The sequence below is a fragment of the Myxocyprinus asiaticus genome, chromosome 27 (genome assembly GCF_019703515.2).
Source record: "Myxocyprinus asiaticus isolate MX2 ecotype Aquarium Trade chromosome 27, UBuf_Myxa_2, whole genome shotgun sequence".
In the NCBI taxonomy this organism is placed as follows: Eukaryota; Metazoa; Chordata; class Actinopteri; order Cypriniformes; family Catostomidae; genus Myxocyprinus; species Myxocyprinus asiaticus.
Window position 1 is genome coordinate 16,345,039 of NC_059370.1, and position 27,879 is coordinate 16,372,917.

Genomic DNA, 27,879 nt, shown 5'->3' on the forward strand with positions numbered 1-27,879 from the left:
TATAAGAAGTGGAAATATTATGAAAAGCTTATAATCAAATGAAAAGAGCAGCATACCAGCTTTTTTCGTCTCTTCATCCTGCCCGAACAGTGCCTTTGACAAGCTCTCAGTAATCCCAGTTGGAATCCAGTTCAAACACAGAGTGGTCCTCCATCTCCATCTGCTAAGACATCTCTTTCCCTTTTTCCACTCTCATATCCCTCCTTCCTTCCTGCTCTCTCTCTCTCTTTCAATCCAAATAGTTAGAACAGTCATCAAAAAACATAACCTTTAACCTTCAGTCAATGCAGTGATGCATCTTTTCATGTATTTTTGGTTAGCCTCTTTTGTAGGATTTTGTAAGTCAATGGCCTTCTTAGATTCAGGAATTTCAGTCAATTTGATTTCAACCTGAATTGTGTGATTGTCTTTTTCATCCTTTTTGTTGCACGTTGCCGGTGTTAAAGACACTCTTCTCTGCATATCAGTCACTTAAGCAGAGATTAGCATTTCATTTGAGAGCCATTACGGTCAAAAAGTTATGCTAAACGTATTCAGTTGTAGTCCATCACATCCAGGAGACAGCTGCTTTTTAATGATCCATGAATAATAGATATTAATTGTATCAGTAAGCCTAGATACTTGTGCAGAGTAAATAATTTGTTCTTATGCATTAAGATGAGGTCATGTTTGCAGCTTTAGATAATGCCTACCATAATAGGCCCAATCTAATATTTTTTTCTGTTATGTTTTTTGAAGTTGTGTTCTCTGTCAGTAGGAACCGAATGAAATTGTAAACAGGGATTTGACAATTAAAAATAATTTTCCAATTCCCTAATGATGTCTCATGTAATTCGTCTGCATAAATCTGTTTTGAGGTTGATACGTTACAGCAGATACAGCTTTTTAGGGTTACTGTGATAATCAACTCTAGTTCCGTATCATTCTGTATAATAAGGGCTGTCACAGTTGTTTGTTTGCATTCGTCATGTCTGGAAATTCTTGTGGTCACAGATGAATTTGCAGTCAGTCGATGTACAACACCCAGTGGGGTTGTACAGCACACTGATACTAATAAAGTACAGTAGTACTGGAAATGTACAGCAGGGTCTATGATACTGTATTATCATTTTGCAAATTACCTGACCTAGATTACAGTATGCTCAGCTCAGTTTGGCAGTTCATGTAATGTGACATGAAGCATAAAAGTTAATATGTAAAGTGTTTATTTTTTATTTTTATTTTTATGCATTTACCAAATTTAATATTCTCGACTGTTTCATTTTTGACTATTTCATTCATTCAAATGATCTATAAATCAAATCCAGATGAGGGGTTTAACAAAAAATAAGTCATTTTCATTTCATTTTCACATTGTCGTATTTTTGTACAAATACAAACATTGTAGCAAAAACATGTTTGTTAATTATGTAAGTAAAGTATGGGGAAAGTTATTATATTTTCCACTATGTGTGTCATCCAAATGAACTGCCAAACCTGATACTAATACATTATTTGGTTTTCATTCCTTAAAAAGAAAATGAATGTGTTGATGCGTTAACACAAATTATCACATTAATCGTGAATTATTGACATTATTGAATGTTTTCAGCAGCACACAGTTTAATTCACCCCAAGGCTGTTTATTTGTTGCCTAAGGTATCAATTTAGTATCCTGGGTACCAAAGGCTGGTGTCGTAGCAAATCCAAAATGTTGGTACCGTTTCAACACTAATGTCCACTAGTTTTAATAAGTGAAGACAGCAGAGCATTAAAGTTAATAAAATCAGCCCTGCACCTGTCCAAAACAATCCAGCGTTAGTGTTTGGTAAGTACATAGTGTTACTTCAAGATTTAAAAAAAAGGTTTTTATCTGCCATCTTTTGGGACATACAGTAATTGACAAGAAATGTAGTCAGTTCTAAATGTTATCACATTCGTACTCAGAATGACCATGTTGTGGTCTCACTGTGTAAGAAGCTATTTCGATAACACTTTCTATATAACCCATATTTATAATGCTTTGTAAAGGCATTATAATGCATTAGTAAAGTCTCATATTACACTTTTTAATATGTTATAACTTCTTATAAAGAATTGTAAAGCTACAAGGTTAAAATATATCAGAAACTATGTATGATGATCACACATGTAGCCAATCATCTTTGGTGTAAACATACCCAATAATAAGAATTCTTATTCTTATTCTATTCTGGACTCTATTCAATAAACCTTAATGTTTGTAAATCTTATTTGGAGAATTATTTTATAAATAACTTCCAATGTATAAGTTTAACTTGTGATATATTGTTAAAACATTTATGTAATACATGTTACACGTTTATGTTATGTCTATTTATAAGAAGATATTGCTTTTGTAACTTAAAGCAGACAAAGACCACTTATAATATGATCATGTCATAAAGCCTTTTGACAGTTTACACTATGCTGCTTTTGCATGACAGCACTTATAAGATTAACTTTATTAGCTTCTGCTGCGTTAAAATTGGATGTTGCTTGTGTTACAATTCATTATAATCTTAAGTATAACTATGAATAGGGGAAGTCTTATAATGTATTATAACTTAAGTTTTAATTATTTATTAAAAGTTATAACTTATTAAAATGTGTATTATAAGGCATTATGCATGCAGTATAATGCATGTATAATGCCTTTACAATGCATTATAAATATAGGCTTCATAAAAAGTGCTACCCCTATTTCTACCTCATGTAACCTTAAAAAAATATTCTTATTGTAGTAACCTAATGCATTCAGGTTTATTCAGTCATATATTAATTCATATTTTTGACTTGAATAAAAACAATTAAATGTTACAACATGAGGAACATTTTACCTGACAAAACACGTTGTACAGTATAATAAGCATTCAGTGTTACATTGGCAAGAATCCATTAAAAATTGAAGTGTTCTCACAATTGAGCCATTATTCCCTTGGGTCTCTTAGTAAGCAGATTAAAAACAACCACGCTGTTTTCAAGTGACTCAGTGATAAGACTGAATTGAGGTCTTCCTCGCTGACCCTCTGGTCCCAAAGGAGCCTGAGAGCCCTTAAGATGGGCCACACATGGCTAATTCTCTCAGCTACTTTAGAAGCAAAGAGTTAATGAACCCATCAGATGTTGAAGGCACGAGTTCCTCTAATTCCTCTCCATATTTTATGTTTCCTTCTTATTAGGTGGCCAGAAAACCTCTAGCTGGAACCAGGTCCCATTTGCTGTCCAAGAGATTGATTAGTTATTGATTATGTCACGGTGTAGAGTCCGAAATGAAAACATATGTGAAATAAAGATTATGACCTGAATTTCCAGATTGCTGATCCTTGTCTTTGTAACTGTTCAATTAATATGGCAATATTCCCAAGTTAATGCACCATGACAACTGGTGTGCCTGTGATTATGATTGGAAAAGGTATCAAAAGCAATAAGCATTCAATAGACTGTTGTGAATACAGCCATCATTACATTCCTGTAGAACAAAGCCAGATCATTTTATTTGTATTGTGCCATGCTTGTATAGTTTAATAGTCTGAAACCTGGACATTAGTCAGTGACATGGTCCACATGTATAATATTGTGTCTAGTGTTGAAAATATACTCACTATCACAAGAGATTTATTTCATATATAAGAGGAACAAATGAGTGGGGTGTAATAAAGATAACCTTGATATTTAACTAATCTTGTTCAATCTAGCTACTGCCCCATTACGAAAAAAAGGTCACATGGATGAAAAGAAAATCTGCTAATGGTATTAAAGACATTCTAAACCAAAATAGAGCAGTTTTCATTCAGCATTTGAACATTTGATGGTTGCAGAAGTTATTATGCTCACATTTGCTGTCATGGGTACCCCCCACTGATATGTATATATATATATATATATATAACTGGATCACTGAGGAAACGGTAAACTGCCAGCAGGAGGTGAAGCCACCGGAAGTGTTCGAGCGGCCATCATGGTGTGCCCCAACTGTCATAGAGCCTCAATGACTGACAGCTGATAATGCTGCCATTTCATGGCAGTCACATATGGCAGTTGCATTTCGCCCTCTAGTGAAAATCATGATTAATGTTTAATTTGCTTGTTATGGATTATATTTATTACGAGGGAGACGATATAAGCGATCTTGATGCCAGAGCATTCACCTGTCCCGGTGTGCAGAACAACGATCATCAAGAGATGTGGCAAAACTCTCCACAAGTTGTAATGTAAGAAGGAAAAGCTTTAATATCTGCTTGTTTTAGGGTGACAACCGTCCTTTCCCTCTGAGGGTTCTATAAAAAGTCAGACCATTATTTCTAAGTTACCTAAAATGCCCGGGATTTGCCTGTTTTCCTACTGAAGTGCTTGCTCTCTGTAGTCATACATAGATACATGTCATACATTCTGTGTGCGTTTGCCATTTAAACTTACCGTATCAGTTTAATTCATCTTTGCTTTGCTTGTCACCCTCATTCTCTGTGTGCCCGCTGCGTGTGTGATAGAGAGAGGGAGAGAGAGCACACGTGCTCTCAGGCAAGTGACCATGAGAAAAATTCAGTTTTTAATGAAAACATTTACTATGTGTGAAACACAGTAACTCTGAATGAACACTTCAGTGTTGTAAATAAATATCTCTGAAAATGTCTGCTTGTATCTTACCTCAGTTTCATTGAACTTATTTATGTTCAGCCGATCTGTTCCCCACCGAAGTTTGTAAGAGGTACAGTATACACTTGATATAGATATACAAAACTAACTCGGGCTTCCAAGAAACAATTCCCAACTTTAAATAAATAAATACATGTGTAGGACGTTTGCAATGTAGGGATGTACAGGTAGATTTTAGAAATAAAAATCTGTGATTAAATGGTCTATGTATATATTTACTGAAAAGAGATGATTTTCAATTAAGTCAATAGGCACATTGGAATGTTTGGGCATAGCAATATGGCAGCGCAGTGGCTTAACTGTTATGACATCATCAGCAATCCAGTTCTATATATATATATATATATTTAAATCAGTGGTACCCACCCAAAAATAAAAGTTCTAGTCTTAAAGGAATAGTTCACCCAAAAATGAACATTCTCTAATCATTTAAATCACCCTTATGCCATCCCAGATGTGTATGACTTTCTTTCATCTGCTGAGCTCAAATAAAGATCTTTACAGGAATTTTCAGCTCTTTTGGTCCTCACAATGCAAGTGAATAGGTGCCAAAATTGTGAAGTTCCAAAAATAACATAAGTCATCATAAATGTGATCCATAAGACTCCAGTGGTTAAATCAAAATCTTCAGAAGCAATATAAAAGGTGTGGGTGAGAAAAAGATCACTTTCACATTCTTCTTCTTGTGTTTATGGTGATTCACAATCACATTCTTCATGAATACCGCCACCTACTGTGCAGGGAGAAAGATTTCTAAACAAAAAGGACTTAAATTTTGATCTGTTTCTCACCCATACCTATCGTATCATTTCTGAAGATATGGATTAAAGCACTGGAGTCGTGTAGATTACTTTTATGATGCTTTTAATTGCTTTTTGGAGTGTCACAATTTTGGCACCCATTCACATGCATTGTATGGACCTAAAGAGCTGAAATATTCTTCTAAAAATCATAATTTGTGTTCTGCAGAAGAAAGAAAGTCATACACATCTGGGACGGCATGAGGGTGAGTAAATGATGAAAGAATTTTAATTTTTGATTGAACTTTCCCTTTAACTATTCAAACGTAGAATCTATGACCAACCTATTCCCTACTAGGGCTTGCACAACAATTAATTTTTATTAGTTAACTAGTCATCTAGAATTGTAGTCCACTAGTAGGCAGGTCAATGTTTATCTTATATAAATTACTCAGAGTACGCCATGCAGCATCTGCAGTCTTTGCTATTTCTGGCAAGCTTATTAAGTCTGTGTCAGCCTCTGGTCAACAATAGATACTATAAGTTTTAGGATGGTTCAGAGGATTTTGTATTATAAACACTCCAACTGAACTCATATCTGATGTCTACACTGCATGCAGCTTTAACAGTCTAGTGGCAGAACTAATCGACTAGTCGGTGCAACCCCTATTCCTTACAACAGATTTCAAAGCTCATTCAGTTGAACTGTACTCAGGCTGAACCTGCCAACACGAACTGTTAACAGCAAGTCTATATGTGGATATCAAGATTTGTGCTACTATGAAAGCAGTGACATTTTTTTCAGGTGAAGATACGCTATCTCTCCATTTTCATTATCCCTTTGTGTTAATCTGTGAGCAGTTCTCTGAGTTCCCTATCTCTCTTTCTTATGTCCCTGCTCTGTTCCTGCTCCAGAATTATAATTTTTTTATATATATTTTTCTTTATTCCTTATTCTCAAGCTTGCCTCTGGATTTCTAACCACATTCATATCTGTATATTATAGAGTGTCTGAGAGACAGAAAAATCCAATATGAAACTGGCAAAACAACAGAAAGTACAAAAAGTACTCAAGTGATTGAGGATTTTTTTAAATGTTATTTTTAGAGCTCTACAGCAACAAGGCAAATCCTGTCAAATATCAGGTGTGCTTATCTTCTCATAACGTCATGAATCATAAATCTCGTCTAACCACAGTCAATGTCCTTAAAAATTGCACATTCTCTGTTATGGACCATGGAAATTGTAATTCTCCAGATCTCATGGGAATGTTTTCAGAGTGTAATTTTACCCACAGCAGGAAAGCACTGAACAAAGCTCCAGAATCCTTAAGCATTGAGGAGAAGCCACTCTGCACCCATTTCTATATATCAAAGAGAAACATCTTTAACCCTCACTGGTGGGTAGCTTTGTTATGGTCACATGCAGAGATTATGGCTCTTAAAGAGCCACATATATTGGCACACATGTGAATAGTCGAGGTGGGTGATTAGTCTGTGGTTGAAAGATAAGGTGGAAGAATGGTCTTCCCTGCAAACAAGCCCGTTAACAAGCCTTCTAAAAGTCACTATCGTAGTCATTACCCATGGCACATTAGTGATTTCTCTCTCCTGCCTGCTTTCCCTTTCTGGCTGTGCCAACTTTACTTACTGACCCCTGCACTGGCTTCATTAGATGGACCTGATACGATATATTCTCAGAAGTGAACTAAATGACAACATTCAACTAGCAACTAGGGAAATCATGGATTTTTAAATGGAATGGATCACATTGATGGAAGGGATATAATGTAACAAGCCAAAGGAGGAGAAACACAATGATATGAGTGGGGGAGAGATTTTGCACCTCTTCACCATCATTTACATCTATCTTTGTTCATTGCATCTCTGCATTCATTGCATCCCTATATTTTGTCACAGAGCCACGACTTACAACAGTTTTGCAGATAAATTAACCCTGTCTCTTGTAGAACACTGAATAATTCGTACTTAAAGTAAATCAGCTAGTTACATCATAAGGTCTACAACCTCTCATAATGATTTTTGCCTGCACCATTGAAATCCATATCCATGTTTTAAACGTGACTATGATGTCACATTCAACTCAATTCGGAGCATTCCATTACTTTACCCAAGGCTAAACTGTCAAATTAAACGATCTGGAAATTCTGTAATCATTTATTCATTACTATATCTTTACATTTTTATTTAGTTGGCATTGAACAGATCTAAATGTAATTCTTTATTTAATGATCAGCAATCCCATGCACTGAAATAGTCAGATCCAGACTCATTTAACGTTAAAAGATTGTTGCCTCAAGAAGCGTTACGACGGCTTTGACATCAGTGATGTCAAGTGTAATTGGCCCTTGCGCCATTTGAAATACTTTTATAGTGCTTTTTTTATTTTATAATTTTTAGAATATGTTATTGTGTCTGTACTTTTATGTGCTTATTACATGTAAGTCTTTTATGTTGATTAGAATTGGTTAGGTTTAGCCTTAGGGGTGAGGTGCTCAAAAATATTTATATTACAGAGTTATGTAACTATAATTCTTGAGACTAATTTTACCTGCATGCAAAAAATGTTATATTGTTTCTGAGTGATTTGGTTTAGAAATGGGAAAGGGTAAGGGGATCTAAAATATATAAATTACAGTATAATGTAAGTAAGGTAATAATTTTCTAAGTTTAATAAAACATATTGCAGTTGAAACCACAATAATATCCGAAGATTACCAACCATGTGACCGAGTTGTCCAAACTGAGGAGAGACGTTCTTCTCCGTGACATCTCCCTTATGAGACCACCCCGCATAAAAGATGTACTTTTACTCATTGACCCATTCAGACAAATCAGCCGACCTACTACATTTATAATCAATACAAATCAGCACCCGTACAGCTTTCAGTTTTTCCTAAGCCTAACCCCAACCCTAAGCTTTACAAGAATTTAAATTCTGATTATTATTATCTGAACAAGCTCATCTTTGAAATATACTTCACTAAACATTAACAGCAATATGAACATAATAGTTCTCAAACAAACTTTAAACTTCCTTTGAGAAACATCTCCATTGTTTACAGTCAATCCTCTTTAATATCACAATTCCTCCTCAATTATTCACATTTGTGCTCCTTCTGGATTCTGGCAAAAATGTCCCTTAGCTCGCCTCATTTGGGAAAGTGTCATAGCAAGCAAGACTCGAGAAAGCCCATTCTTTCCTGCCAGTGGGCCCATATGCTAAGTTTAAAATCCAGCAACACAGCAAGCTTGATGCTGTTCTCTTAATGGTGGGTGATGGTGTCATATTCAGTCAAAATAACCTCAAATGACACTGTGGACTAATATCTGCAGATCTTCTCCCAAAAACTATAGATCTCTGCCACTTTCAGAAGGAACTCCTGTCTATATGGAACTCATAATTGCCCAGCTTGAGACCCTCACAGCTACAGGATATGCAGCCATAAAGACCAATACACAGAGGACAGCAGTTGCCTTGGGGGGCCCTTGTTTGTGGAAACTGTGTTGCTTTACCACTGTTTTTGCTCAAGAGCATTTTTTCAAAGTAACACGTTTTCATCATTTCTTTGCAAGTTGGAGGATTTTTCACTTCAAGCCCACAGTTTATTAAAACACAGCAGCTCTACTTAAGTGTTCTGCTTGAAAGTTAGTGTTTGAAAAAAATAAAAATAAAAATAAAAATAATAATTGAGGACTCTCTTCAGGTGTGATCAGGGCTGGTCAATTCCCAACTGAGACACTTAAATTGCTTTATTAAAAGACCTTAGGGTCCAGTGGCCTAATTACCATCCAGATGGTTGGTACGCAGAGAGAAAGATCCCACAGCCCAACCTATATTTATGTGTAATTAGCATTCTGCTTTTGAGGGCAATAGAGGTCTCACGCTGTGCTGATGATGCCTTGTAAAAAGAGTCATATGGGTAATAAGAAGTAAAATCACATTAAATATTAAGAAGCAGATTGTCAACACTGATTTCAAACTGACATAACAAACAAAATAAAGTCTGGTTCTCATTTTAAAGCATTACCTTTGGCAGGGCTCGACATTAAGCATTGTCATGTGCTTGTCCTCCGGACAAGGAAATTGGTCAATCACTTGTCTGAGTAAAAAAGATACTTGTCCGAAGAGAAAGAAAAAAGGACATTTAAGTTACATGCTCAAGTAACATGTCAGAGTTTGTTGTATAGTTTTCTACAATTACGATCGATGGCCAGCCTTATAGTGTACCTATGCAATCAACTCAATTCTCTGCGACAGAAATGTAAACTGCACTGGGTAGGGGAGGAGGCTATTGCCATATGATAGTTAATTTATGTCACGTATGGTAGTCAAATAAAGAAAAGCCTCCATCTCCATCATTAACATCATGGATGCTCACACTTCTATGGAATGAGATCTACTTTTTCATCATGTTATTGCAGCAAGATCTACCATGTACAATGTAGGCTATACATTATCATAATACCAAAATTTCAGTAGTCTGTAGTGAAATTTGACGATTCTCAAAACCAGCTTCAAAACCACAACAAATAACACTAACTAATGTTAATTATCGAAGAATGGTTTCAAGTTCTTAAGTAATTGTTCAAGACTAGTAAACAGTCAATAATAAAATAACAATAAAAACAGCAATGAATAGAAATAGATTAAAAATAATAGAACAAAAATACAAATTAAGAAAATTCAGTGCTTTTTTTTTAACAGCTTTAAAAGTTTTAAAGGCTATCAATATTGAAGTAAACATTCAGAATGAAATGCAACATGCACTGTCTGATTATAATACATTATTACTTTTTAAAGCTACTGAAGTTACTCCGTCAAGAGCAGTGATTGTTTTCTCATTTTCTTGTTATGGTTGTTTGATTATTATAATGACACACTTGACAGCAGCAGGTCTATTTATTAGTTTACATTTATACTTACAAATCCGACATTTTAATACAAATCCGCTTTTTTCTCCACTGTTAAGTTCACTTTAGACACCACTCTCTATGTTTACATGAATACCTCACCAAGATGGGCATTTTGGTGTAATTTTGAAATGTATTTGTCCGTTCAGGTGTGCATTATCATGAGCATTTTCGGAACACACGCACATGTTCAGCACACACACATACGCCGCCTGTCAATCAAACAGGGTGCAGCTGTTACTAGATCAATAGCGAGTTATAAAATTATGTGCTCTTCATTACTTTCAACAGCAGAATAAGAATATGAACTTTCTAATAAGTGACACAGGCCTAACCTATCACAAATACAGCTGGTTATTTTTTTGTTATTGATGTTTTAATCAGTCTACTTGTCCGGTCGGGCACGTAAAATTCACTTTCACTTGCCCCTTCAAAATTCTATTTGTCCTGGACAAGTGGACAAGTGTTAATGTCGAGCCCTGCCTTTGGGCTACATAAATCTTATTTACTGTTAAAAAAAATGTGTCAGCTAGCCTAAAAAAATTTGCCTTTTGTGGTAACACCTAAGTTAAATGGTTTAATTCAATTCAAGAATATTATTTAACATCACTAAATAAACCTGAATACATTACGGTATAACACAAAATTATGTTTAAAGGGTTAGATCAAGTAGGAAATTATCTTTAAGGCAATGTTAATCTTGTCAACAAAATCACTGACAAAAATGTCAGTTGATGAAGTTTTTATCGATGAAAAAGATGCGTGATGTTAATAAAACTTTTATTCAAGTCAAAATGATCATTCAACGTTAATAAATCAACCTGACTAAATTAGTTTACACCAGCAAAGTAATGTTTAGGGTTAGATCACGTGCAAATAGATCCTTAAATGCAAATTACCACTTTGTACATTGCACATCAAAGTTGTTTTCATGTCTATTAAAAAGTAATTTAACAAAACACTTGGCTGAAATTAGCCACTTTACAATTAGCCCTTTATAAGAACTTAATTTTGAGACATTATACACCGACATAAAAGGAAAAATGACCTTGTGTAAAGACACAGGATTACATTGAACACTTGATGAAAAATACAATAAATAAAATGATAAAAAAAAAAAAAAAAAAGAAACAAGAAAGCCTGCTAGGCACAACCAGGGGGTCAGCTCAATTTAACAGTTTTCAATACAGCAACAGTAAAACCATCTTCACCTACACATGCACAAAGTGTATCGATTTATAAAAGCAGCTCAGACTAAGCAAAGAAAAGTGCCTTTCTTAAATGGGTTTAGGTCTCTTAAGACTCCAAACCCGGTTCACATTTACTGCTCATCAGGCTGGAATAGGGCACTTCTCCACACAGAGCTATCTGTAGACTCATCTCTCTTTCATTTGAACTGAAAAGAGTGCAGCAAATAGCAGCAAGAGGAGGGGTCTTCAACAATCTGCTGTGCGCTCACCGGTACCATGGCACATCCAAGAAGGTGATGGAACTGAACCATTTCAAAGTGCAGAAATGAAGTTGGCATTGGCACGGAATTTAATGAGTTGCTGAAGTTCAGAAATGGACCACATCATGGACCCCTGCCAGGCAGCTGTTCTACACTGGAGCATGTACAATGGTAAATTGGACATACAGTATATCACTGGCCCCAAGAGCTCCATTTACATATCCAAGACATCTTATTATAAAAGTGAGGGACTTCAAACGGCACCTCACTTGACAGACCTTGTGTGCATTTTGCTTGTGTAATGGGACTGGGACCTCTCTAAAATTAGACTATCAGCCAGTGGTGATTGCTTTAAGACTACACGGGAAGCATAGCCTACACTAAAAAAATGCATAAAAAAATGCAACAAATTCTTTGCAACCAAGAATTTATCCATGCACTGCATGCCCAATTATTAAGCAAACTGTATTCCTCAGGATTAATTTTATTGTTGAACAAACACAATGCTCTCAGTCAATCCAAAATGTTATTAAACCTCAAACCTGAATGTTTAACAAAGAAAAAGTGAGTTTTGTCTTTCTCAGGGGAATATATAAGTGTGCACAATTATTAGGCAACTAATTACAAAAATAATTTCTCCCAACTCAATTGTTTATTCTCAATTTTTAGACTAAGTGCAACAAATAAGTAACACAAAATGACAATTAAATAACATTTTTGGCCTTTCAAAAATATTCAGTGACCAATATAGCCACCCTTCTTTTCAATAACTGCCATGAGCCTTCCATCCATGGAGTCTGTCAATTTCTTGATCTGTTCACGGTCAACTTTCGCTAGAGCAGCAACCACAGCCTCCCAAATGCTGTTCAAAGAGGTGTATTGTCTTCCCTCACTGTAAATCTCACGTTTGAGAAGGGCCCACAAATTCTCAGTAGGATTTAAATCAGGTGAGGAAGGGGGCCCAAGTCATTATTTGGGCATCTTTGAGGCCCTTGCTGGCTAGCCAAGCAGTGGAGTACTTGGATGCATGTGATGGAGCATTGTTTCACTATTTCAAGAGTGTTGCATCCATCTGAAAGGCATTTTACAACATTTGATTTTTCAGTGTCAGTTAAATCTCTTTTTTGGTCCATTTTACCTGAGGTAATGAAGCTGCCTAGTAATTATGCACACCTTGATATAAGGTGTTAGTCACTTTCGCCACACCCTCCCTCATTACACAAATACATACCACCTGAAAATGATTGAAATAAGCATTCAAGTTTATATGGTTTGGAGTTGGAAAATGTGCATGGAAATAATGATAAGATCAGAATACTCACTTGCCTAATAATTGGGCATGCAGTGTATACGAAGAATGCATATGCTTTACCTTGAAGCACTTTTTGTTTGAAAAAAGGATCTGATACTTTATTGGAAATTATACAATCAATGTGGTTTTGTTCTACCTGGAAGCCTGGCTTGTCTTTATGATGATTGGTCAATCTCTCAAATGGGCGGGACTTTGCAGCAAACAAAAAATAACTGAAATGGTGATATACAGTACATGTCTAACAAAGTTTGGCATTTAAAAACACTGCTCGTAACATATTTAGTTTTGAGTTCATGATCTTGGGTTATGCATATTGCCACTTGTACATATTGTAAAAGCACAATATTGGTTAATTATTTTCATTAAGTTCACTATTTTGAGCAACTTTAAGGAGCAATATTGCAGACAACAAAATATATTTTTTGCCATTGATGCAAGCAACATCTGTTTTTCTCCAATGCTATTCTAAAAAGAAAAGACTAAGACAACTCTTGTTGCAGATAGGATTATGGTAATGGACTGCAATTCTGTAGAAACAGAAGAAAATTCAGAGAAAGGTAGAAAACAAGAGAGAGTTGAAGGAGAAGAGAAAGAGAAAAATAATCACATGATTAGATTGTCAGGAGTGTGTAATATGCTCGGTCTTCCTCAGTCCCAACAAAGCATATGCATGAGGAGATTGCATGGTCCTGTGGAGAGCATTATTTTGAAGCCTTCCATTTCACAATGATGAAGTATACAGAAATTTATGGTAAAAGCTTGTCAAGAATGAGAGGCATGGCTGAAGTACTCTCCCCTATTGTTAACAGTCAGACATTGGGTACATTGTGGGACAGGGGAAGGTTCTGGAAATTATTCCAACCACCAGAGACAAAGAGCAGGAGTGCATTATGACCCAAAGTCATAATGCACTCTAATTGCCATGTAATGACTCCAGGATCCCTTTAACATTGTGTGTGTATAGCCACCATTTCCACTTTCAATGTCACTGTCTTGTTAAGCCTTTTGGGCTTTTCAAAGCCTTCAAATTCATTAGGGGGGTCTCTGATGTCCAAATCTTCTTATTCTTTTTATTTAATTTTGTTGAATAGGCCGAGCAGAGTGTCACACCAAACCCAGAGAGCACTTGGAAGCCCCACAATGTCTGTACGCATTGGAAAATAAAACCGAGCATAAGATTAGAATCACGTAAATTCCCTCCAGAACTGGTGGCAGTTGAGTGCACTTAAGCTTAATGTGAATAAAACCAAAGTATTAGTTGTTACAAGCAAGAAGCAGGAAATCTCTGAAAAAGTAGAACCTTTCGTACTTGGTGCGCACCCTGAAATAGTTTGTAGTTTTAAATATTTGGGAACATTTATAGATAGTCATCTTAATTTTACTGAGAATACAGATTATGTTTTTAAAAAGGCAATGCAGAGACTGCATCTTATTAGGAGGTTAAACCATTTTGGTGTAAGACATTTTTGAAATGGTTTACAAGAATCTCGTGGAAAGCATTATATCTTTCAATATGACCATGTTGTACAGAAACCTGAGTGTAAAAAACAAAGCAAAGTTGTCTAAAGTTGTTAATGTAACAAGTAAAATTGTAGGTAAGACACAGAGGCAAATAAACGATATACACTGGCGGCCACAGATTGTGCTGTTTCGGAAGGAAATTGTTACTTTAATTCACCAAAGTCGCATTCAGCTGATCACAAAGTATAGTCAGGACATAACTGATGTAAAAAACAGCACCATCACTATTTGAAAAAAGTCATTTTTGATGAGTCATAAAAAGTCATAATTTTTCATATGAATCTACCAAGGAGATTGGTAGGAAAATTTGGGTGAATTTATTTAGTGCTATGCAAAATGCTAAAATATTGTGCTTAGTTGTTTTGGAAAGTAGTTTTAGATCTTTTCCTACTTTAGAGCAATTTTTCCTACTTTATCCTGCTTCACTCTGAAATATGTAAAATTACAGAAATCGAATCGGTTAAAAACAGTGTTTCATGTTGACTTGAATAATTTAAAAGATTAGCATCACAGTTTTCTAACTTACAGTATTTGAATGGACCTGAATGCTTAAACTCTATACATTTTCCTCTCTTACATCTAGGGATGTGGTAGTCTTGTGGCTATACGGTGATTGCTTTATTTCTAAAGCAGCCAAGGCACCATGTGCAGTCACTCAAACAAAGTCTCGTCTCAACTCATCAAATTCTCAAGGTGTAGCCGAAAGCAATTACAGAGAGACTAGATGGGAAATCCTAGTGAAGCCTTCCCCCACAAAGCCGCCATCCGCACTCTCACCACTCCTAATAAGGCCTTGCCTTCTATACAAGATGAATCATGTTCCACTTTTCTCTGCACCTCAGCACTTTGTGGTGGTCTTGCAGTGTAGCTTTGTAGCCTTGTTAACCCCTACATCGTAAGAGGAGCCAATAACTCTTGGGTTTTCTAAACTCCAACTGGAGGCAGCATGTATAAATGTATAGGATAGACATGGAGCCCTGCGGTGTGTTCTATATTACAGGGTTTGCTAATGCAAATTTATAAACTGCTTTAAACAGATGAGGATCCAAACTACTGGATTTTATAGCAATTACCACCTCATTAACTGAAGAAAAAGATAGATTTGCCACAGAAATTGTTAATACTTTGTACAAACCCATTACATGACAAGATAATTATGAACCTATGTTAATTATGATTTGTTTTCATAGTTGTTATATAAAAAAAATTGAGTTTTGTTGCTTTTAGTCCATGTCTGTTAGCTTTAAAGCCATGTACAGTATTTGCTAGTCTATGTTTAGACATTTTTATAATGACCCTTCAACAGATAGAGCATTTAGAAGTCTTTCTCTTCTAAGAAAATGGACTAAAATTATTGAATGAGAATGTCCCTCTGCCAAATACCACCTGCCAGTACCGCCACTCCTTTTATGCATATTATGCAGTCTGTGTAGGGCACCACCTCCCTAGTGGGGCATCATCTTACCCTAGGGGGGCAACAAAAACTCCACCAGCTGCTCTTCCTTGCATGTTATACTTTATTCAAGTATCTGTTAAGCCTTGCAGCTCGCACCATGTCAGATTATCACCTCAACTTTGTGAAAAAATAAAAGTAGCCGGCAGCAAAAAAACAACCACTTTAAGACCCAGCAGAAGCCTCTGCCAGCCAGTTGTGTCAGCAGCAGTGTTGGGTGTAATCGGATAAAAAAAGTAATTTGTTACAGTAATCTAATTAGTTTAGTAGTCCAAAAAGTAGTGTAATGTATTACATTTAAAAAAATGTAATCAGATTACAGTAACTGACTTTAAAGTCAGTTACTTTTCAATACATTCCTAGAGTACACATATCTAAAATAATATTTTTTTGTAGAAACCATTTAAAACATGAATTATGTTCATATGTACGTTTGTCTGTGTATCTGTGACAGCTGAAAGGACAGCGACAGTGAACGAGAAGGAAATATAGACATTTCTTTGAAATCGTTGAGCAGAAAAACAAAACCTATTCTATGGGAAACTTAAATGCAAAGTTATTTGTGATTAATTTTACCATTATGTAATCAGTAAAGTAATCTGATTACACATTTTGAGAATTAATTAGTAATTTGAATTGGATTTCCACTTTTGAGTATCTTATCTTACATTGGTCAGCAGTCAACTGAATGGAAATGCATTGCATAATCGGTAAGCGGTAATGTACCATGGCCAGCGTTTGACTCAAGAAGACGTTATTTACACAATAAGACAACATTTACATGACAGTGGATTAATATCATATATTGTGACCTATGCATTATGGTTACGTCACCAAATTAATATCCATGAGCCAAGCTGATAAGATTCATAATGTGTCCCCCCACTTTTAGATCGCTCCAGTGCCCCTGCTCTCTGTTCTCCAAAAAAAGTCCAGTTTATAAATGCAGCATTTTTTTTTTTTTTTGCTCTCTATATTTTATATAAATATTATGTTTTACTAATTAAAATAATTTAGAATCAAGAATCAATCCCTCTTCAGTATTTCTGAACTCATGTAACATTAACAAATAAAACCCCAAACTGAAATTTCCAGTCAGATTTAACATCATTCACAAAGGATTACTTTCTTTCAAGGGCATGTGCATATGTAGTTAGATGTCATGCCTAGACTGTAATGATGCAATCAAATTGCTCTGAGGAGTGCTAATGAAAGTCGGCTAAAAATAACAGCGCCTTGTCAATATCTCACACTTCCTATGAGCGCATCCTTGCCTGTCAGGAGGTGAGAGCTCTCTGATATTGTGTCATGCTCAGACAGGCTGCCCACAATGCTAATGCCAACAGACAACTGCTATTTAGTCCCCAGGGTCAGATTTGACTCTGAGTATCTGCTATGAGGAGCACCTTCTTCAGACCTCCTCATACTTATATGCCACATTACATTATTTATAGCAGAGGGGAAAATCATTCAACAGAAAAGTGGTTAGGATTGTCTTCTAACAACTTAGAAATCTTCTTCCCTATGTGAGAAAGACATTTTTAATTAGTTCTTAAAGATTTAGTCCAGTGGAGAATGAGACACTGGGCTCAAAATTAAAATTCAAAGGAAATGAAAAAGCGTGACAATTTTTATTTTAATCGCTTTGATCTTTTACAAGCAAATTTACATGAAAAAATGAACAAAGCCTTGTAAGATGGAGACATTCTGGCCACAATACATTTTATTACTAGTTTAGAGTGATTGGAATGGTACGTTACCACATTAAGCGAAATATCATTTGTGCAGTACCTCCTATGGTTAGTTGTGTGTGCTCCATCCTTTACGAATGTCGCTCTCCATGACCTAGAAATGTCTCACGCCCTGTCTAACGGACCAACCACATCATGAAGACCACTTGCAGCTAATCCATATTCCTGTGTTTCCTCAATACAGATGGCCTTATTTCCACCTCCAAGGACTGCACCTTTAATTTGAGAACTTGAGTCTGTCGTTACATAAGCCAGAGTGATCTGCTTGTGTGTCTATGTGACCATGTTGGATGGGTTGACTGATTGCAGCTGCAGCAGGTTTAGTTAGTTAGTTAAAGCTCTGGTTTGTACCTGTAAAGTGTAATGAAACCCATGGGACTGGGCCTGGCTCCAATCCTGATTACAGACCCTTATAGGTCCACAGGGTTCAATCAAGCCAAACCCACTGAACACTGTATACTGCTGGAAAGTGTTGAAGTTAACACTATTGTGCAGGGCTCCAGGGACAGGCATCTCAAAGCACACAACGCTAATGATGGTGACACATAATGAAAGAGAGCATGGAAGAGAGAGAGGCGAATGTACACATAGATGTTTGTAAGCATGCCTACATATATTTGCATAAATCAGTACATGTGAGCACTTGCAAATGCATTTAACCTCATGTAATAGCTTGGCAAATGCAAGATGGAGGAAATCTTCACTAAAATGAATGCAAAATCCCATCACCAGTCTAGCTTTGTAACCTCAAACAATTAAAGGGATAGTTCATTCAAAAATGTTTATTCTGTCATCATTTATTTACCCACACATGTTGTTCCAAACACATATGACTTTCTTTCTTTCATTGGACACAAAAAGAGATGTAAAAGTTAAAATGTCCATTGCATCTTTTTATCCATACAATGAAAGTGAATGGTGACTATGGCTGCCACACCCTAACATTCTGCCTAAAATCTCCTTTTGTGTTCCAAAAAGAAAGTCACATAGGTTTGGAACTTGAGGGTGAGTAAATGATGACAGAATTTTCATTTTTTTTGGGTGAACTAACCATTTTACAAAGGGGATAGGGTTAGTAACTTTGATTCCACACAGAGCTTTATTTTACTGCTGTGCATGGGAGGAGCTCATTATGGCTTAGGGCAGCAACATCCCCATCTGTGTGACTGTTGCTTTGGTGCTTAATTAGCCTTGTGCTGTTTTGGCTGATTTAACTCAATTGTTTTGTTTTGAAAAGCATAATCCTTAATGTTAATGGGACACAAAATTATTGTAACTACCAGGCTTTAAAAATATATATATACTCTGGTCAAGCACAGAATGAATTATAACATGATTATTTACTAAATGGAACCTAAACCTAAACTTAACATTGTGTGAGGAGCTGGTGAAAAGTAGGTGTTTATGAACCGATCACCGGATTTTTTCTCATGATTTTTGTGTGAAAGTGAATAAAAGTCATTGTTGTATCACCTCTGGTGTTAATGTCACCAGGAAATTGCTGTGATACTGTATGTACAGAGAGCCACACATTTTTTTGTTTGTTGCAAAAATAGTAATGTATTTGTATGTGACCAGGTTGCAAAATAAATAATAGCACAAAACATTACAGAACTCATAGAACCCATTGCTAAAACTTGCTCATGTTTGTATGCATTTATTTCCCTGCCAAAATGATGTAACTTCCTGGAGGATGATGCCATTAAGGAGCCAGCTGATGTTAGTTAAAGGGGTATTACGAAAGACTAACAGGAGGGAAAATGATATTGAAGACGTAGTAAAAATCTATTAATTGATTTCTATATTAATATGCCCAAGAAAGCATGTTTTGTTAGAAACAGTTTTGAAACAGTGATTAAAGAAAAACAACAACAACAAATACTTGGAAAATTTCAAAGCAAAAAGCAAAGTAGCTAAATCATTTTAAATCCACCCCTATGTTCACTTAATTGTGATTTTGTAATTAAAGAAAGTGTCTTGGTTACGTGTGTAACCTTGGTTCCCTGAGGGGAACGAGACGCTGTGTATGATCCGAGTGTCACGTGGTCTGAAGCCCTTATACCATCACGCCAATTTATTGGCTGATGGTGCTTAAGCGATGCCCCCTAGGGAGCTACGTCACTGGCTCCATAAAGACACTCGCTTTTGTACCATCGAGTCAGATTTTCTGCAAAAGGCATGAGCCTAAGCAGCTGCTAGAGAGTATGGCCTGCTATGCAGTGTCTCATTCCCCTCAGGGAACCAAGGTTACGTATGTAACAGAGACGTTCCCTTTCGTGGAACTCGAGCTGCGTATGATCGCTATGGGAACAAAATACATTCATGGCATGTGAACAGTAGCTGCCAACTGTCTAAGCCCATGTGGCAAGCATATAGCGACGCACAAGCAAGCTAAAGCGTCTGAATAAAATGAATTATGAATTAAGAACCTGGGAAGCAGAAGTCAAAACCTCCTCCAGATTATAAAATCATGAGCCCCAAAAGCCTGTGAAATGCTCTCACAGGAAGAACATGTCCCACTCTGAACATTGCTAGACACTGGCGTAATGACAGAACGTGAGCTGGAGGCAGGCACCTACATCGCCTGCAAGTTCAACTTCACACCTAGAAACAGAATCTGTTGCCCTGGCACACAGCCCTAGATTGCTCAAATGGCTGAGAACAACATCTCGATTTGGGCAGCCAAAGTCTCTGAGTGAGCTAACACCAACCAGTCGTTGAGATAATTAAAAACATGGATGCCTTTAAGCCTCAAGGGCGTCAGAGCTGCATCCATGCATTTTGTGAAAGTGTGTGGTGCCAATGCTAGTCCGAACGGAAGGATGCAAAATTGGTACGCTTTGCCCCCAAAAGTGAATCTGAGAAAACGCCTGTTTTGTTTCAGCGCAATCTGAATATGAAAATCAGCATCCTTCAAATCTATTACCACAAAACAGTCCCCTGGCTGTACTTATGATATTATTTGTTTCTGCGTCAGCATTCTGAATTGGCATTTCTTTAGAGTGAAATTCAAACGTCTCAAATCCAGAATGGAACGCAAGCTGATGTCTTTTTTTCGGGACCAGAAAATAATGGCTGTAAAAGCCGCATTCTCTCTGAGAAGGGGGAAATCTCCTCTATTGCCACTTTTCTAAGAGAGAGTGAATTTCCCGAATCAAAAACGGGGCTTCCCAAACAGAGACTTCTGTTGGAACAACCCCATTGAATACTAGCGGAGCCCACCTGAATTGAATGACATAAACATGCTCTATTGTTCGAAGTACCCAGTTCAAATCGCCCTGCAACTGCTGCCAAGCTACTAGATGGGCAGACAGAGGAATTAATGCATGGCTCTCGCCTGTAGCGTGACATGTAACCACTAGATGGCGAGCTTGGCTTACTTTTAATGACTGCACAACAACCAGCAGCACAGCAGCGGCGGACCTTTGCGCCTCTACTACTGTGGCTGGTTGAGCGTTTGCTAACCTTGATTCGTATAATGAGGCACAAAGTCCATTGTCTATCACCATCGCAAACAAAAGCATCACCTTGACCAACTCGTTCCCCAGCGTGAGCCACAGGGGGGAAATCGAGGAAAAGTTCAAACAGAGCCGGTGAACTCAAAGGCATTCCTTAACGCAATGCGCTTGGTTGGACTGCAAAACTATCGTGTGTAGATCCAACAGCTGTCTGAAATTAGCGACATCCATGCCGCCATCGAAAAATTGAGCAGAGATAGCAGTGCATCTGTCTTCTCTCGCTAGAATGCCCATGTGAACCATGAAATGGGCGAAAGAAGAAGAAAAAAAAAGAGTTCAAATACCTTGCATCTCCTGATAGAATCCCGAGAGAATAATGGCACCAACGAAGCACTCTGTGCGTTGGTTCACTATCACTCAGTTAGGGAATATTCTCTTATTCCAGCTCCCGCTTTTTGCGGCCGGGCTCACCGGTCCATGCATGATCCTCTCCGCAAGCAGTGCATCGAATGGGGAGGGGAGAGAGAGAGGCCGAGGCCACTACACGAGGAGGATTCTGGTGTCCGTTAACACTCCTATCTACTCGGACACAAAGCCGAAATCCCAAACGGTTCCAGCACACGGAACTCCAAATCTGGAGGCCGTAGAACTGTAGCAAGTGGGGATAACGCTTCATGGTGAGAAATTGTGAGCCTCGATGTAGCGCCGTTGTCCTCGTCGGTCCCTTGTAATATTTGGGAAAAAAACACATTGAAATTGCTCTGAAATTTACTGTGTCAACGACGTCCATACCTGTTTGCCACTCAAAAGGGAGAAAACTAATCCTCGCTTCGACGTGAGTCACTAGAAACAAACATGGGCTTAGACAATTTGTGCACTGAAAAACAGAAAATTTGACTCAATGCCGTGAAAGCGAGTGCTTTTATGGAGTCCATGATGTAGCCCCCAAGGGGGCATCGCTTAAGAGCCCTCAGCCAATACATTTGCATGATTGTATAAGGGCTTCAGACCATGTGACACTCAGACGGTGTCCCATAGCGATCATACGCAGCTCGAGCTCCATGAAAGGGAACTATTTCCATCTTTTAAAATGGTAAGTTTAATATTTTATCAAGTATGTTAACATATATGATGGAGATGTAAAAAATATATTGCAGTGTAGGAATTTCCAACATAACTGATCTGATGCAATTGCAATAATACAGGAAAGAGTTTTGCAGAAACGTTTAACTTAGCTTAGCACAAAAAAATCACGGGTCAAACAAGGCCATATATGAAGTGAGCATGAACAACAACAGCAGCAGTTTGGGATGGAGAGGGCTTGGGGGTGTGATTGACAGGTGGTGTTGAGCTGTGATCCATACAGGTTTAACCTTGCAGAGGAGGGTGAAGGAGAGGATGAGACAGGGGCCAAATGAGCCAGGCTGCTTCTCATCGATTTTACAGGTGTCAGGGTCACAGGCAGGCCAAGAGCACAAGGCCACCGAAGAACACACACACACACAGGCACGCATATACAATGGCTGGTTAGTACGGGTCAGTTAGACAAGCATAATTTGGGCTTAACAGTTGCAAAAACTTTTTAAATTAATATATAATTTTATTAAAGTAGATTTTTTTTTTACAAGACCCAGATTTTTTGAGGGCTCTTAAAAGTGTGAAATTAGTGCATAATTAGTCACATGGCATTTATGGCTCAGCTGATTGGCTCAAAAAAAACAAAAAAACTATTGTGTACAGTGTCCATGAACAAGCTGCAGAGTTCTGGGACTTTGTTTGCCAGACGAGCATCTGCCTTTGAGATGAATGGAAATGCGAACGGATAGTTTTCCCTAAGTATTATAGGCTTCCTCATTTGTATATACACAGACACAGAGACACACAGGTACTCACGCACACGACAGTTTGTTTGAGTTTTGTTGACATTTACTGTACACCTACTCAGAGGGACAAATTTATGCATAATTATGTCTTGCCTTTGAACATACCGACACACTCAAACACTACATACTGTCTCTCGGTGCATATCTTTGCACACTCACACATATTCAGTGCCACACACACACACAGAGCCATCTGTGTTGTAACAATATGAATAATCGCCACCTAAATGGCTTGTATTTAAGCACCTTATTCAGACAAATTCGAAGTGCTTGATGACTGTACATAATTTTTCCATATCATGCAGCATCTATTGTTAAACTAACATCAAGGCATATTGTTAAGGTTAACAGGGTTCTTTCGTGCTATGAATAGAAATGTGGAGGAGTGGAAATTTTACGTTATACAAATGGCCCTGAGCGTGACAATGAAACCTTAATCACTGTTCATTTCCTGAGGCATGTTGGTTTTCTAAGAATTTGTGGTGGTGCTGTTTTTGCGACATGCACACAGATTGGAACAAAAGTGAAGAGCGGGTGCTGGATATTGCATTAGCAAGGGGTCTGCCCTGTGTGCACATTTATGTTTACCGTCTTCAAGGACCTACACAAGTAAACCTCTCTCACCCCATCTGAGGGGTGAGGTTGTGTTTGTGTATTGAGTGCATGTGGTAAATACTCTAATTCACAACGTCTTTTAAATGAGCAAGGTCCTATTGGAGCTTATACATTAACAGGGTTGGGGAGTAATGGAATACATGTAACGGGAATACGTATTTAAAATACAAAATATAAGTAACTGTATTCCACTACAGTTACAGTTTACATCATTGGTATTTAGAATACAGTTACATTCAAAAAGTATTTTGATTACTGAAGAGATTACTTTGCATTTTATTGTCATTTGTTTAATTTAATATTTAGTCCTTTCAGATGGAAAACATTAAAACATATAAATGATGCGATCCAAAGAGCATTTGAGCAGCAGTGAAACACTTTCTTATGATGTGTTACATTCATATGAGCAGACAGAGAAGTAAGTTTGAAGTAAGTTTGGAGCACAAGAAATAGAAATAAACCTTGTGTAAACTGTCAGCTTTACGCTAAGCTAAAATGCTATTTCTAGCCATTTTACATGCACGTTACCAGGCACGATCATATTTTTTATCAAGAAAATTCATGTTGGATCATAATTTCTTTTTTTCTAGTAAGACCTTTGATATTAGGGCAAAAATCTTATTCTTGATAATTTTTGTATTGTTTTCCTGTAAAAATATTTTAAAAATCCTTAAAACAAGATCAATTTGATTGAACTTGTTTTAGAAACATCACTGCATAAGATATTTAGGTTTTTCAGAGAATGTATTTTTAACGTGTATTTTGTTTTACTGTACTGGCAGAGTTTTTACAGTCAAATCAAGTGAAAAAATCTACCAGTTCTGAACAAGTAATCCAAAGTATTTAGAATACATTACTGACCTTGAGTAATCTAATGAAATATGTTACAAATTACATTTTACAGCATGTATTCTGTAATCTGTAGTGGAATACATTTCAAAAGTAACCCTCCCAACCCTGTACATTAACATATGAACAATGTCACCTTATTTTTATTTTGCTTAAGACTAGTTTCTCCTTTTATTCTCTTCCCCAACTTCTCCTCACAGTGTGGTGTTTGTCAGCTTGAATTCCACATGAAATAGATGTGTTTGAAATGCATTCGTGTTTCCATATGAACTATGAAAGAGAAGATAAATGGGCCAGATATGTTTGTGCTTGTGGCAGCATTTTGCTTTTGTGATACATTTATCAGAGTCTCAAGTGTGTGTGTGTGTGGATGCTTAGATTAGAGAGTGGGCTGACAACATTATAGGCTTATTAGAGGCTCTTAAGCAGAAACCGTGCAATGAATGCAGCTTTTTACCATGGTCACCATGCCAAACTGTATAAACGGAATATGTGATAAAGTGTGGATAACGTGCCTGACAGGGCTATTTGTTGCCAGCATTAATACAAAAAATAGCCCTGTCAGGCACGTTATCCACACTTTATTTCATATTCAGTTTATACAGTTTGGCATGGTGATCCTGGTAAAAAGCTACATTCATTGCACAGTTTCTGCTTAAAAGCCTCTAATAAGCCTAATGTTGTCAGCCAACTCTCTAATCTAAGCACACACACACACACACACACACACACACTCACACACAAAATAGCCCTGAGAAACAGAGAAAAGAGATGTTTGAAATGGTCACTGATAGCTTATTCACGTGTTGGTCGATGTATCACTTGCCAAGCTCATTATTCATATTAATAATAGCTTATTGATATGAATACAAACTTTGTTATGAAATTCAATTAATATGCTCGATGCTCATTTTTAACCTTCTCCTAACACCCACTGTTGGGTGTAATTTGATTACAAAGTAATTAGTATTTTAATCTAATATTCTTTTTTAATAAAGAATAAAAAAAATACATTTAAAATGTATTACGTTACACTACTAGTAATCAGATTATAGTTACAGACTTTCAATTATTTAATTACATTTAAGTATTTCACTTGGGTCATGCATATTTCTAAAGTAATCAGATTTATAAAGAATACACAGAAACATAAATCTTTTTCATATGTATGTCTGTTTGCATTTCTGTGACAGCTGAAAAGTAAGAAATTCGATGTTCTGAGTACATGTGGTGACTTGTGTGCGACAATAAATGAGAAAATGTAGACATTGTTTTGAATTTGTTGAGTGAAAAAAAAAAAGTTTTTTTAGAAAGTAACTTAAAAGTAAATTAATTAGTACTGTGATTCCTTTTCCCCTGAAGTAATCAGTCAAGTAATCTGATTACAATTTTAAGTAGTGATTTGTAGTGGATTATTATTTTTATTTTTTGTTACCTACCCAACACTGTTCCTATCACAGCTTAATATGCAATGAAAACTATAAGTCAGCCATTGGTAGGTTGATTTCCCCCTAAAAGTGTAAATGCTGTGGCACTTTCCCTGTTTGTATGAGAAAACCAACCAGCTGACATTGCAGCTTTTGCTCATCCAGTGGTGTGAGTTTGGAGGTGGAGTCATCTGTTTACCCAACCAGTGCCAGACAGGGAAAAAGTCTGGGAAATCTGCTTATTTTTGCAATTCCACTTGGTGATGCCAGTGACACAAAAATTACACACTTCACCTTTAAATTTAATTCAAAGCTTGTTATGAAAATTTATTAATATACTTACTGGAGGCCAGAATTCTTAACTGACTCAGACAGCAAAAGACAGCAAAAGATGTCTAAAGCCGCCGGCAACAGTCTGACCCAGGCTTTAAACACAAAGATGTGGTTTACTGAGCTAAGAGAACAGAGACTGACCGTACAGTGACTGCTCAGTACAGTAGCAGCACACTGTGGCTGATAGCAGCAATCTTCTTCAGACCTCTCTATCTCTCTCGCACCCAAACAACAAAGCCTTTATTCCAGTGAGGTATGGACAGAGCCTTGGGGATTACTGTAAACAAGCAGGCGGCCGGAGATACACTAAAAATGAGCATAGCTTATACTCACTCTCTGTCTCACTCTCTTTATCTCTGTCTCTTGGGTCTGGCAAGAAAGATCCAGGGCTTTCAGATTGATCTTCAATGCTGGTTTTGCAAGCCTGTCCCATTCAGCCCGTGCAATTGGTCAAATGGCCATGACTGGCGTGCCCATAGGAGGGGCTCCCAGTCTGAGATGCAAAGATCATCCTGCAGCGTTTGTTAATTCCCGGCTAATTGAAGCAGGCAGCCCTGCCTGTGTCTGTGTGAATGTGCCTGAATGTGTGTGTGTGTGTGTGTTCTGTCAAACGGAAAAGTAGCCTTGATACAGCACTGGCAGGCTGTTTTCGGAGTGCTAGCAGCAGCACAGTGTTAAATTGAACAGAGGTGATGTGAGAGGAGAGGAAATGTACTAGAGCAGGACCACAGTGTGGAGGCACACTAATGGAATGAATCTTGAGTTAGGCAGACATGCTGTCTATGTCCCCTCTGCAGTCTCACCATTAATCTGATGATTTCTCGCTCTGTGATCACTTGGTGGTGCAACATCGTTTGAATGTGAATAAAAGGCAATAGGATCTGACAGTATGTTACAGAGGCGATAAATGGGCTGGGCCATTGCTGTCTTCTCCGCACATGGTGATATTAATGTACAATAGAAGGTTTTGTCTTTTTACGCTTGTCTGCCAGATTTTTTGAAGTCACAGAATGTTAGAGATTTACGTGACAGTGTATGTACAGTTCATTACATATTTTATATGCACAATGTACTGTATACTGGTGTTGGCTGTCTTCTTATATTTTCTCACCTCACTTTCTCACTCCTGTTAAAAAGACCAGCATGGCTGCAGTATGTTGTTCCACCAGCTAGACAGCACCAAACAAGCACTAGACCAGCATGGACATGACCATTTATGTTAGTCTAAGCTAGTCTTTTTGCCATCACATTTTTTTTTTCTTCTTCAATACAGTGTTTCTGAACTGGTGTTGCTTAGGACTTTAGAGTTAATGATTTTACATTAGACATCAACTTGCGACCCAATACAGTATCAAAATTGTTTACCGCACAAACTTAAACAAAATGCCCTTAAAATGAAACATTGAAATGTATTACTATTACCAGGAACTTCATAAGTCTAACTGTTTACACTTTTATTAACATGACACATGCAGGCTAAAAGTTCAAATGTACAGTTAT

At 37.2% G+C, this 27,879-nt stretch overlaps 1 protein-coding gene across 6 annotated transcripts in view; it reads right to left on the minus strand.

The window, feature by feature from the left end:
- lingo2 (leucine rich repeat and Ig domain containing 2) overlaps window positions 1-27,879 on the minus strand; it is a 430,344-nt gene that overhangs the window by 21,824 nt on the left and 380,641 nt on the right. Inside the window, exon 1 of one of the 6 annotated variants that reach the window (XM_051657701.1) lies at window positions 4,417-4,481. The exons of 4 other annotated variants lie outside the window; for them this stretch is intronic. Coding sequence is in view for 1 of the 2 variants with exons in the window: in XM_051657696.1 (XP_051513656.1) it covers window positions 57-77 (21 nt within the window). In the remaining variant the exon portion in view is untranslated. Of the gene's footprint in view, window positions 1-56; window positions 184-4,416; window positions 4,482-27,879 lie in introns of those variants that run through there. One more of the 6 variants, XM_051657696.1, reaches the window with a different exon arrangement.